Source organism: Paramisgurnus dabryanus, chromosome 18, assembly GCF_030506205.2.
Source record: "Paramisgurnus dabryanus chromosome 18, PD_genome_1.1, whole genome shotgun sequence".
NCBI lineage: Eukaryota > Metazoa > Chordata > Actinopteri > Cypriniformes > Cobitidae > Paramisgurnus > Paramisgurnus dabryanus.
In genome coordinates, this window is record NC_133354.1 from 18871082 (window position 1) to 18885606 (window position 14525).

Genomic DNA, 14525 nt, shown 5'->3' on the forward strand with positions numbered 1-14525 from the left:
CCAACCCCCGTGTCTCTACAATGTTCTGATGCGGAGATATAAGGCTTTGTTTATTCCGTTGCTAGGGTACTAAGTTTGGTTGCTAGGGAGAAAATTGGCATCCCATAATGATCACCCTTCAAGCCACAAGTAAAACGGTCCAACCCCCGTGTCTCTACAATGTTCTGATGCGGAGATATAAGGCTTTGTTTATTCCGTTGCTAGGGTACTAAGTTTGGTTGCTAGGGAGAAAATTGGCATCCCATAATGATCACCCTTCAAGCCACAAGTAAAACGGTCCAACCCCCGTGTCTCTACAATGTTCTGATGCGGAGATATAAGGCTTTGTTTATTCCGTTGCTAGGGTACTAAGTTTGGTTGCTAGGGAGAAAATTGGCATCCCATAATGATCACACTTCAAGCCACAAGTAAAACGGTCCAACCCCCGTGTCTCTATGATGTTCTGAAGCGGAGATATAAGGCTTTGTTTATTCCGTTGCTAGGGTACTAAGTTTGGTTGCTAGGGAGAAAATTGGCATCCCATAATGATTACACGTCAAACCACAAGAAAAACGGTCCAACCCCTGTGTCTCTACGATGTTCAGATCCAGAGATATAAGGCTTTGTTTATTATGTTGCTAGGGTCTTCATATTTTGTTGCTAGGGGCGTGGCTTAAAACCTCAATAAGAATCCTAAGAGACTGATTGGATGCCTGAGTAAAATGAGCCCACCCCTATGTCTCTATGACACTCTGGTGCAAAGATATCCATCTGGGCTTTTTATAATGGTAGTCTATGGGAGATGTTGCTAGGGTACCCAAAATTGTTGCTAGGGGCGTGGCTTAATAGCTCTGGGGTGATCCTAAGAGACTGATTGGATGCTTGAGTAAAATGAGCCCACCCCCATGTCTCTAAGACCCTCTAAAGTGAAGATATTCCATCTGGGACGCTTTTATTCCCTTTTATGGGCATGTTTCCTGCCCCATTATAAGTCAATGGGAAATTTTGGGGGCCTCTTACACCCCAGGGGTACAGCTTACACCCCATTGTGAGGTATGTTCTTACACAGCCTGTCAGCCTCCTTAAATGTGGTAAGCCACAAGTTTCTACAAGTTTCTCACTCGCAGCTTTGACCCGTCAAAGTTTGTCTCAATGTTAAGTCAATGGAAATTTTGGGGTGTTTCAGCGCCCCGTTTAGGAATTCGGAAGGTCCCATCAGTTAGAAAAGATATAGCACACCTCGTCAGATCAGACCGAAAGTCTGTCCAAAGTTTGATGGCTGTAGCTTGAAAGCTCTAGGACGAGTTAGAGTTAGAAATTTTAGTCTCAGAAGAAAAGAAGAGGGAATAATAATAAGTTTAAGTGCAACAACAGTATGTTGGCTTTCTCAAGCCAACATAATAATAATAATAATAATAATAAGTTTAAGTGCAACAACAGTATGTTGGCTTTCTCAAGCCAACATAATTACAGTAGTATCCAAAAAAATTTAACTACAGCAGAATGGAAACTTAAGCTAAATCACAGCTTGCAACTGTTAGTTCAATTGGTATAAAAATAGTCACATAAAAACAGGTTCATCAAGAAATAATGTACATCTGGGGAAAATACAGCAAAGGGCTTGTGCAATATAGCTACATAATGTTTTGCTTTTTGCTGTTTCGATGCAAAAAACTTTGCAACTCCAATGAAATAAATATGAATTAATTTATTTAAATAAAAGATGACTTAAACTTAGCGCTTACTCTTGTGCCAAATATGGTCTGAACTCATCAATCACCTGATTCAATTTTTCCATCAGAAACCAAAACACTTCCTTCAGTTATATGAAAATGAATGGCATAAAAATAAACAATGTGAAACTTCCTTGCGTGAGGATACACCCTCATATATCCAGTATATTTCTTAGAATGGAGATATGTATATACAGTTTCTACGGATCCACCCATAACACATGAGATTCAGGATTCACGCATTAGCATTGTTCTGGAAAGCTAAGCCTGTTTTTGAGGAACAGTGGTAGATATCATAGCCCGAGGTGATGTTGTGCTTGTTTTCAGCTACGTGATTCAGCCACTCGCACGTTGCTTATCAGATAACTGTCAACATATGAGTATGATATCAAAGATGATTCATAATATGCAAATACGTTATATATTTATCACTCGAAACCCATATTGTACTCGTTTCCTCTTTTCCTTCATAGATGACATTGGAAATGATCAGGAGGATCAATTTGGAAGGAAAAAGTGGAAAGAATTTGGTTCATATCTTTCCGCACGTATGTATTTAACAGACTAAATAAATCCAAAGCTCAGCGTACGCCACGTTATCACAAAACTGAACGGGAAATCTCCGTCGAGTATAAACCCGTAGTGTATAAACCAAAATGTGCTTTATCACTCTGAGAGAAATGATTTACTTAGACCCAGTGAAACAAATCTATACCCATGTGTGGTCTTGGCAATCGGACCGCAGTGCGTATGCCAAATATAGCTGCATGTTAACACAATCAATCACTTCCAGAAAGGTGTATATAATATAAAATTCTTTTGATTATTTTTTTAAACAGATCACAGTGTAAAGCACGCCATTTCTCAGACTTAACCACTTCGCATTATCTGATTTAGTGACTACTTAGGTCAACCATTACGATTTGTTCTATGCATCTTGCCTTTTATGTAAGAACAGAGCGACATCAGGCTTCGGTTGAATTTAGCAAGAAGTTGTTGTGTACATCAAACCAGAACAACACAACTGTCTTCTGTCTCATGAGACACTGTATAAAACTTCTCCCGGGCACACATTTTTTTTTCCACAGCTGCGCTTTGTTTCTCTAGACACAGCACAGGTGATTAGCATCACTGTATGACACTGTTCCTCGTAACACATGCCACACACACGCACACTTGTGACGTATATCAGAGACCGCGGTTAAAAGAGAAAAATACAGGCTATACAATGTTATATCGCACAGAGCCTATGTTAAATTACACCTGTGTTAGTTCTGGGAGGCCAAGCGTGTCAAAAGCTAGAAATTAGAACCACATAAAAGGTGTGTTGTGCCGGGGGAATACAATACTCTTGCATTCAGAGCCCCCGCGAATCAAGCCTCAGGGCAACAGGGCAGGGAACACCCCCCTTTGGGGATAAGACACAAAAAGATTCAAAGATTTGTCTGTAAATGAATGAAAGGTAGGGGGAAGTTTTTTGCGTGTTGGAGAAAGACAGCAGAATTATACATACTGTATCTCCGTGTCGTGACCCACTAACTGAAGAGTTTCATATAGAGGCAAGTCTCAAGTACCCTCAAAGTACCCTTGATGGGTAGCAAAACTGCCATCAAGTCCATATTACAAGTTTATTATCTCCTCATTGTTCTAGACTTTATTCAACCAGAAGGTAAATGTAGTGTAAAAAGTTTGACAACATTTCTATTGGTTGATTTAAATTTTCTCCTGACATACACATATTAGACAACCTCATTATCAATAGCTATTTTTTAAACATTACATGCAACATTGACTTAAAAATGTATTACTTTGTTATTAAAATGTATTACGTTCACTCCAAAAATGTGTTCCAATAAATTCACACAGTCTCAAACGGTTCGGACATTTCCTGGGCTGATTTGGATTTCCAAGTGCGGGGTGAGAGTTTTATACATTTGTTGCAACTAAAAACACTCAAATTACCCATAATCTGTCATAAGCTGTCACTCAATGGTAGCACATTATGAACCACAAGTGTTCAAATTCTGGAGAAATCTGAGAGCTCTGTTGGTGCAAATCCCAAGTGAGCTATGGAATGACTTGGAACAGACAGAAGACAGCGGCTAACTGTGAATCATCATATACTAGCTTAGTGGTGTGCGTGACTATGCAAAGAGGGATTTGTCTTTTTCTCCCACTGCGTCTCGCTCTTCGACCTCAGGGTCAGACTGCACCGACAAGCCGCGACTTGCAGAAGCAGCAGCACGGAGTGAAGAGCAGATCTTTGAATCCCTAATTCAGAAAAATCTCAGCCGTGACGTTTCCAAAGTTTCGTGGAGACGGTGGTCGTCCTGCAGCGCAGAAATACAAACTAACTCTTGAAAAGTCCTTCGTGACTGAGAGTTTCAGGAGCCCACAACAATGCAACTCATTAAGCAACAATACTCAGGTAAGTGGGGTCAGTGGGAATGCTGGCGACATCACAGAAAACCAAAGCGGGAGGACTTCACGGCACACGGCGGGCCGTTTGGAGGCTTGCACGCAAAACGCACATTAAGGCAACGATTACGCACCTACGCCACAAAGACTAGATATGCTGCTACACGCTGACTGCTTTTGGAGGTCCACCTGTGTGACAAACGTTTGCAGCAAGCTTTGACAAGACTTGGGAAGAGATAGTTTCACACCCACCACACACCCCAGAACCCCCTCCTTCCACAGGCACACATTCTCACACACCTTGCGTGTTTTTGATTTACCTTCTGTGGAATTTCTGTTGTTATTGCGTCCTTTCTTTCCTCCCCTCTTTTTCCCGTTCCGTTCCTTCTTCCTACCCTCTGACATCGTGTCAGTGCCAAAACGACAGAGAAAAATGTAAATCCACAATGGTGAGAAAATACAAATAGTCCAACGGGGAGTTTGTGATTGGCGCACTTGCGTTTCTGAACTTCAGAGCGTTCGGTCTCCTATATAGACACTCTCACATCACGCAGGGAACACCTACTAACAGCAAGAGAGAGAGGGAAGAGTGAGGAAGACAGTGGAAAAGAGAGTGAGAGAGAGGGAGAGGGGAGGGGAAGCAAGGGAGGGAGCAAAAGGAGGCATTTCCCATTGCTGTCAGGGAATTAACTGTTCCCTGCCTGGCTCTTTCAGATAAGTGCACTCTTTTCCAGGCCCTGGAGCTGGTACTTGGAGACAACTCAATACTTAGGCCTTTCCAGCTTACCTGCTTCCCTCCACCTTATCCTTGTTCCCACTGTTCTTTGGTTTAAGGGCATCGGGATAGCAAAGAACAGAATCCAACTCTTCCGCTGATCCCTAAAGCTGATCCCTGGGTGATCTCTACTTGACCACCCTTTACGACTCACACATATGTATACCCAACAAAACTCTCTCTTTCCAAAAGCATTTAGTGATGCAACTGCAAAAATTTGAGTCAGTATACCCCCTTTTAACAACATGACACAGACACAATCCTTTGCTCCTGTCTACCATACCAATGTCCCTCTTTACTGTTTCCTCTGCCTCTCTCTTTTCTCCCAGTCTTCCATCCTGTACTGTAAGCGAGTCACAACACGCCCCTGATAGTGTCTCTCCCTGCTAAAGTGTCGTGAGGAATCCCAGCAGTGAGCACGCAAACACGGCATGGGAACCCGGAGAGAGCTGCCAAACTCCCCTCCAGCACTCGCGCTTGCACGGAAACATGAGGCCACACCGCTACACCTCTAACGTCTCTCCTGCAGGTACAGCTGGAATCAACAACAGGGCAAAATGAAAGGACAGAAGGAAGAAATAAAGGACAGAGGGAAAGATATTAGGCTGGAGGAATGAGGTTATAGAAAGAAACAAAGAAAGAAAGAAAGAAAGAGGGATAAATCTGGAATAAATCTAGCACTTTCACATGGACAGTTTTAAAGGGTCCATCTGAAAGCCTGGGGCGCTGGTTGGCTGAAAGCCAGTCACATGATTTTTGAGATGAAAATATCAAAGTGCATCATAAATTTTGCATGTAACAGTGTCAACATCATTCTATCTTTATCTTCCCTACCCCCCAAAAAGCAACACAAGAAAAAACGATTCAAAGGACATTTGTATGACATCAGGGTTGGAATAAATTACTTTTAAAAGAGAACCAATAGACCAACTGCATATATTAAAAGAATATCATTATTCTAGAAAATACTATGCACATGTGAGTTATATAATTGTGCAGCGTGACAAAACAACAAATACACATTTATCACGTGCTGTCGGGTGCACCTGAGTGCTGCAGGATATAACAGACCACTGCCATATGTCACACTTTGCTTGGTTTGTACAGCATCGTTCAACCAGCCACCTGAATTCACTTTTAAAAGATATTTAGGGTATCTAGATATGAAGGGTTCAAATGCAAATGCAATTTTTATCAGGCTCTTATGTTTAAGTTCAGTCATTTCACTTTAATGGGAAAGAAAAGGTTATTAGTCAGTAACTGAAATGCCTTATTTTCACAATTCTCCACTTAAAAAAGGCTTAAAAATTCAGTAAATATGATCATATATTCTGTTAACTTCTTTTACCAGATAAAAAACTCTTCTCGGCTCTTAAAATCTGACATACAGGGTCCATCATTCATGCAATTATTCTTGTTTCAAAGTTTTTTTATTTTTATTTGTATTATCACATGCAACTCATGCAATTATTCTTTTAACCACTTAGAGGACTTCGCTAAAGAAATCGCCGTGGCGTTTTATAGATTCTGCCAACAAACCTGGGGTGCGTTTCCCAAACAACGACGTAACTCGTTGCTGAACGACCACGATGCATCGTTGGAGAAACGAACTACCTTGTCACTAACTAACTTCGTCGCACATTTGTCGTTTGAACCATGTTGGTTTAACAACAAAGTTGATGATGTCACGTGGGAGGTTAAGTACTAATGAATCTGTGCAAATCGATTTAATGTCAGATTATTGCTGTAAATAACATATATTGCATCGGAAGACTGATTTTTGTTATCGTGATTTAGTTATCTGTTGTATATTTTAAAGATATTTAATTCACGGGCAAGTTCCCTCTTACGTCACTCCTCACAGGGATTCCCCAGGGTCTTAAAGCTCATAGTCTAGCACATGCGCAGTTTTCAAATGCAGCGCTTTCATTCTGTTTACAAATTTAAAGACTTTGTAATTTATTTCGAATGATGGATATAGACTGTACTACATGTTTTTTTGCGTATTTTGTTCAAAAGCATGATCAACGTAAGTCTACATATGATAATAACAAGGAACGATGCTTCTAACGACAGGTGAAGAGCTGTCGTTCCAACGACACAAGTTAGCAATGCAGTTTGCGAATGTTCGTTTGAACGATGGTTTGGGAAACACCATATCGTTGAACGAAGTTAGTAACGATGGAACTTACGATGTTCGTTGGCTAACAATGCTTTTGGGAAACGCACCCCAGTATTTCTAAATGGCCTGAGGCCAGGATAAAGCTGATCTGAAGCAAAGTATCTGATACGTGCTTAGAGCAGAGGTCCCCAACCACCGGGTCGCGACCCAGTACTGGGTCGTGGACAAGTTGCCACCGGGTCGCAAGAACGTCCCGAAAAAATATAATAGCCACGTAATAGCTTAATCGGGTATTTTGTACTGTAAGAGCCGACTTCAAATAACATCAATCATTTCCACTTTTGAACAGAGCCGCGCTCTCTCTCTTTTTCTCCGCCTCTCTCTCTCTACCAGCGCATCAGTGATCACATTGCTGTCATTAGAGTTTGAGCATAGTACTTCTAAAACACAATCGATCAAAGAATTGCGGAGGTATGACTTTATGAATCATTTGCAAATGTACGTCGCAATGATGTACATATGCGGAGACGTTCAAATGTGTGACAGCGCAAATGACTGAAAAGTAATTATTTTATTCTTCTTTAAAACAACTTCAGAATTATCCATCGATCGTAGCACCATGATCAAAATAAACTATTAGGCTAATAATATTTTAACAGCTACACTTTTAACGGTTTGAAAGGAACCTAAACTTGTCAATCATCATTAATCATGGTAAACGCGTCTCCGTGTCTCTGCGCCCAGTCGCAATTCTTCTGGCATCTCTCCTCCTTCACTGCATTTTTCTTCTCTTCTGTTACTTGGAATTGGGTCTCGAGCCCGACCAAGATTCGAGCTGCCTTCGAGAACAGCAAGCCAAGTTCGTTTAGGTTCCATTAATTATTAAGACTAAATGGGCAGGCAAACTACAATGAAAGTAAAAAACAATCCGCCAAAATATGGTTTTACACGTCTATAGAAAATATACTATAGCCTAAATAAAGCAATTATTAATTTTCCTAATGCATGGTTGTTATCTTTACTTCCGTTTAAAACGTAAATTTCGAAAAGGAGGATTTTCAGCACGTTTGAACAGCAACTCAGCGACCCCCCCCCCCCCAATCTCACCCCCCGGTCCGTGAAATTTTTTTAAAACTGAAACCGGTCCGTGGTGAAAAAAAGGTTGGGGACCCCTGGCTTAGAGCATTTGGTTAATATCATTATCTCATTTTTGATGGAGGTGGGTGTTTAGTGGCTTTTGCATCTGAGTTCCTCATATATACTTGATTTGAATATCATTACTGCTGCTATGATTGATACAAAATGTATACAATGTATATGTATATAAAATATATACAAACATATATTCTATTTATTGTCTGCTTTACGTGGGCATTGGTAATTGCACCAGGCTTAACCAGCTGCAATAAACAGGGTTAAATGTACCAAATTACGAGTAGTTCACGCAAATATGTAAATTTAATTTATTTCACTCACCAATGTCCAGCTCACCAATTCTGCTGGGTTATTTTTAGCTCAATGCTAGGTAAATATTGGACAGAACACATGTTGGGTTATAAATAAACGTACGCTGGATTGTTGTTAACCCAACCATGAGTTGAAACATCCCAGCATTGCATTGAAACAACCCAGCAAAATTTATGGGCTTTTTATACCTGGCCACTTCATGCGTTTTCTCTGATCGGATAGCTATCCAATCGTAAAAAACAGGTTTAAATGCCCTCCGAAACGTTTTCGAGACTAATTTAAATCCGATCGCTCAAACCATTTCAGGAGGTGGTTTGGGACACATTTTAGACGAAACTGGACACGTGTAAATACATCTGGTTGACAAACCACATATGAAAGTGAAGTGTAAGTGACATATTTGCCAATGTATGGTAACCCATACTTGGAATGTGACCTCTGCATTTAACCCATCCAGTGAATAGTAAACACACACACTTAGGGTGGCCATTCGTGCCAGTTCTGCCGGACACGTCCCGAACAGGAATTCAGGTACATTTTCCAGAAGTCGCGTAGGTTGACCGCATACGTCATCAAGGTTTAATATTTCGGGTTCAATTTCAGAAAAGCACCAGTTACATTTCAAGGTAAGAATGGAACTACAATTGTATGTCTTAAAATAAATAAATCTTAATTTTCTAATGTATTTTAACTGAAATGTGAGAACTTCGATGACGTATGCGAACGAACCCAAAATCCTGTTCGGGACGTATCCGGGCGGAACTGGCACACATGGCCACCCTACACACATTGCAAGTTGTGAATACACAAACACCCAGAGCAGTGTCAACGCATAACTTCTCCCAAATGTAAACACGTCACCCGGAAGTTAGCCTGCAAAGATGCAAACAAACAAAGACGGCGCGCTAATTGCTATATGAAGCATGTAAGCATGTAAAAAGGTTTCTAGAACCAATAAAAGGGTCCACTAACAAATGTGAAATATATTAAACAAAGAAAAAAAAATTTGAGGGAGAGTTTTGTGAACACTTTTCCTCGTCATGGACCTTAAATAATCAGCTCATGCCCAACATACAGTACAACATACAGTAAACATACAGTAAGTGCTGCCTTTTGTTGCATCTTAACTCTTTCCTCGCCATTGACGAGATATCTCGTCAATTAAGAGAAAACGCTTCCCCGAATTATGGAATTATCTCTGCTTTTTGCTCAAATATGGTGTTTTTGCAAAAACCTACCCATATTCAAAAGCTGATTGCAAAAGAACCACTAAAGGTAGGATGAAACGGTTTTTTTTGTTTGAAAGCAGAGGGTCTGTTCTTACATTTGGTATATTGTATGTTTATATATTTAAAGAAGAAAATTTTCTGGAAGGCATTAAACTTTGGTGAAAATCATGAAAAACGCTGGCGCTGGCTGGCAACTTTTTTTAAAAACGCTGGCGGTGAAAGAGTTAATTAAGTTTTTTAAGGCCATTAAGAGTAATAAATAGTGTATTTGCATTTTACGCAGGAGTAGAAGATCGGATTCACATCCTTTTTGCCAAGACGTATTATGCAAGACCTGCCACAATATTTATACTGATATGCCACCATAGAAACATGATGTATCGATTGCTAAAATATTAATAATTTTCTTATTAACGTATTGTTTAGCTTCAGAAGACATTTATTACTCTACTGGAGTCATTAGGATAACTTTAGTGATTGATGTATGCAGGGGTAGGGTTTAGGGTAGGGTTTGGGTTTAGAGTAAGGTTTGGGTTTAGGCTAAGGTTTGGGGTAGAGTTAAGGTGGTAACTTATCCCTAAATTGGTTAAAGGGAAATTATACAGCAATCTTTATGGAATGAAAGATACATAAATGTTTTACGTTTTTTTTGCTAAAAACGTGATAATGCTACGTTTAAATGTTGCAAATACATCTACATTGAACGTTTCAGCATCTAATTAAAACGTACAAAAACTAAATTTTTTGTTTTTTAAAGTTACGTGTAAATACTACGTATTAACAGTGAGACTAGGCTGGCCATGGTGACCCCCATATAAGAAGATAACATGGCATTTCATACAAAATTCTGTGTTTGTGTTTAGTCACATAAGTGAATTCTGGGATACATCTGGGATGGCATGAGGGTAAATTATGAGTTAAATTTTCATATTTGTGTGAACTATTCCTTCGAGTGCATCAGGCTAAACAAGTTGCAACCTATAATAATCCTAAATTACCAACAAAGGCATGCTAACATTGAAATGAATGACACTGCCTTTTAATATTCATTTGTGCAGATTCGATTTCACTCATTTAGTAGCAATTAGTAGATCATGCCGAGGCACGTGTACAGCAATTCCCAAATAACAACAAGGAAGACACACTGGAAGAATTAATATATAAGAAGATTGCCACACATTTCACTTCCAGCTCGAGTGCTAGAACAAGAGTGAGCGCTAAGCCAAGATAACACCTATGCTGGCGGCACAGTGTGAAAGGTTCAAATCCTTATGATGAGATGTGGTATTGTTGTGCCTCTAAGCAAGGCACCAAAGCTCAGATAAGCCATGTCAGATACAATATCAAAAGTGTCTTCATAAGGGCTTCCTCAAAACAAAGTGCATATCGTCATCTAAATCGCCCCAAAAGCACAGATGCCAACATCTGTCCGACATGATGTCATTCTGTAAACATCTCAAACATCATGTGAGTCCATCACATTTAAACAAACAATTCCTAAGATCAAGGAACCTGCCTCTGCCCCCGAAATAGAAAATGCCGTTCCCTTGACCAAGAAAGGTTTCGACAATATGAATGGTTTGGTGTGTGGCACATCAATGATGACAAGTATGAAAGTATGACGAGGGAAATGGAGGATTATACTGTGCACGGAGTGAGTCACAGACGGAGACCCACTGCTTCTACCCTTCACAGAGCTGTGTCATCCTTCAGCTGGTGTGTGTGGTAGGGGGTTGGGGGTGGGAACTGGCATGACCCAACACGTTTGTCCATTCAGTGCCTCCACTCCAGAACATCAAAGGCCATGTTATAGGCATAAACAGTGTGTGTGCGTCTGTGTGGAAGAACATCCCTCACGACAACCTCCTTGTGGTGAGTGAATGTGTCACTTTTAATGACACTAAGCTGCATGCACCCGGGCATGATGGGACTTGCCATCCGACCTGCACCCTGTCCTCTCTGGCACCGATGTGCGTGTATGTACGCATGCAGAAGTGTGGGTACCTAAATACAGAGCCAAGCAAGTGCTGTTGATTCAACGGGGAAATCCCTTAAAAGATTAGTTCCTCTTTGAAATTCAAGACAGCCCCAATGGTAGATTTACCCTGCAGTGTTACACCACATTTACCATAGAGCTATTGAATGTTCCCAGTGGGCGGGGCTGACGTGGCGGGATACAATGCCACCCGTGCTATGTTGCAATATGCTGTTTCAAGGAGCTTCAGAACAAAAAGAGAAATTGGGTGTATCAACAAACCAGCTTTATTTTTCAGCGAACCACCCACCTGGCAAGAAGCACGAAGCCCTCCAGCTCAAGGTGAAATGAAAGACTGCTGTGTGACATACAGTACATTTATATGGATGGATCGTTCGCTGTATTGACAGCGGTGTGAAATAATCTTTCTTTCAAATCAAAACAATATGGAGATGGGAAATGTTTCTCTAAAATGGGACACTGTCATAGGGTTTTCCCTCATCTGTACTCTTCCTCTCCTCTCTCCGCTCATCTTTGCCTCCATTAAACAAAGCATCTGCTGTTTCTCAACATTGGTTGCCCCCAGGCACTCGCTGCTCTGATCGAGTGGGTGGGGATGCCTGACATTAAAAGTAAATAAAGAGAACGTGGAGCCACCCCCTTAAAAGTCCTAGTTCGGATTCGGCTGGATCTCTCCCAGTCCCGTACCCTCACCAGGCCCCATCTCGGCAATTTGCAGAGGGGGCCCAGAAACTTCCTCCAAGATCACAGCAGATAAGTGCAGCCCAAACCCCCCCCCCCCCATCGGCCTCCCGCTGTACCTGCACACCATCACACATATATACCGCCCCGAGACACCACTGGCATTTCACGAGCTCTGTGAGTTTATCTTTGGAGACGTAATGGTTTTAAACACCCATCTGGTTGTTTAGATCAGCGCGCTTCTCCTAGGGCATAGTGTGTGTGTGTGTGGATCTGAGTGGGAGGTAAGGGATGCAGATCTTTGCATATAACCCTCATCTGTTGGCTTGACTGTGAGGTGAAGCAAGGGCAGTCGTAGAACGGCAAGGCACTGCAGAGGCAGGGGTAAAATGTGGACGCTAAACCGGTTCTGCACAATGTAAAGAGAGTTATAAGTAAGAAATCTTTGCAGCTAAATTGACTGATGAATGTAAAATTGATAAGTGGTAATAATATGGATAATCCTGAGGAAAAAAATCTTCTTAAATCTTGTTTTTTCTTAACTTTTTCCCCGCTTTTGACGTGTTAACTTACTCTTCCCTGCCAATGATTAGTTTTTCCAGCAATCCATGTTTCTGCTGTTATCCACCAGGTGGCGCTCTTACCCAACTTATAAAACCCGGAAGCAACCTTTTAGGTGACAGTAAGAACTCTGTATATTTTGCTAATCGCACTGAAACTGATCTCTATCAAAAGTCCTTCAAAAAAATGCAATTATCTTACCAAAATGAGGTATTTTTGAAGAAACCTACCCATATTTGAGAGGTGATCAAAAGAGAACAAAGAAAGGTAAGATGAAACTTTTTTTGTTTGTTTAAAAGCAGAGGGTCTGTTCTCTCATTTGATATATTGTATGTTTATATATTTTCTGGAAGGCATTAAACTTTTGGGAAAATCATAAAAAATGTAAGTTAAAAAAAATGCATTCACTTCTTAAGATAATTCTTTGATTTTTAGTGAATTCAAATTCATTTACATTTATGCATTTGGCAGATGCTTTTATTTAAAACAACTTACAGTGTATTAATTTACAACACATAATTTTTGTATCATTTTGTGTGTATCCTGGGTTCAAAACCATGATCTTTTGTGCTGCTAAAGCAATGCTCTGTCTACCACTAAGCTATACAGGAGCTGAAAAGAACTGTCAAAAACATCTTAAATTCAATGTAACCTCATCTTAAATCCCAGAAGGTAATATTTTTAGTATTTTTATTTATTTGTTTAAAATTTGCTTGTATAATGTAGCCAGAAACCAAATTTTTACAATTTAGATTGAGACATTTCATATTGATATAATGATAATTAAGTCTAATTTAACCTTTTTTTTTCATATTTTTTTCTTCAAAGTGACTCTATGATTTCTGCGATGCAGTAAAAGCGAGTGGAATTGTATTTAATGTTCAACGTGGAATGTCATGGAATTCGGCAAATTTTGGATTCAGTAATTTTTAAAACCTAAGTTATTTTTAAATGCTAGTTTTTTTTAAGATGTTTCATTATTCGGCGAATAGGCACAGGTCCATCCCCACAGCGCAACCCTCTTCACATCTATTTACCAGCCATTATAGCTCGTATATGTTCCTCAGACATGAGGGCTCACAAAGCGTGCACAGAGGAACATCGCCAAAGGCAGTCAGCAGCACACGCGTGATCACTAAACTAAGGTTTTTTTTTCTTCTTTAAGTGAACATAAACAACTGGATGTTTATCAGTATATTAAAACAGTGGAGTCTAAAAGCAGTCTTAAAGTGACAGTAGTCTGCTGCTTTCTGTGTTAAAAATGTTCATTACACAACAAAAATGAAAATCACTTACTAGTTGCCAGTAACTTAATGTAGATTTTACATTTATGTTATTTACTGGCAACAGTTTGTTTAAAGTTAAATGAACATCAAACATTTTAAGTCTTTATCTTCTACAGTAAGTTACTGGCAACCAGCTGAATAATTACAGCAAAATTTTTACAGTGTATATGATTACAAGAAAAAATAAACATTTGGTTGTTTGTCAGTAGCATATTTGTAGTATGGCTCTCCTGATTTTGCCAAGTGGTTGATGTCCTCAGGGCAACATTATGTTGATC

The 14525-nt window shown here is 40.1% G+C and overlaps 1 protein-coding gene across 8 annotated transcripts in view; it reads right to left on the reverse strand.

Annotated features, from left to right (window-relative positions):
• nrg2a (neuregulin 2a) overlaps window positions 1-14525 on the reverse strand; it is a 96688-nt gene that overhangs the window by 52108 nt on the left and 30055 nt on the right. The window contains exon 1 of one of the 8 annotated variants that reach the window (XM_065287150.2): window positions 4451-4940. The exons of the other annotated variants lie outside the window; for them this stretch is intronic. Coding sequence (XP_065143222.1) covers window positions 4451-4535 — 85 coding nt within the window. The 5' untranslated portion in view covers window positions 4536-4940. Of the gene's footprint in view, window positions 1-4450; window positions 4941-14525 lie in introns of those variants that run through there. 8 annotated transcript variants of the gene reach the window in all.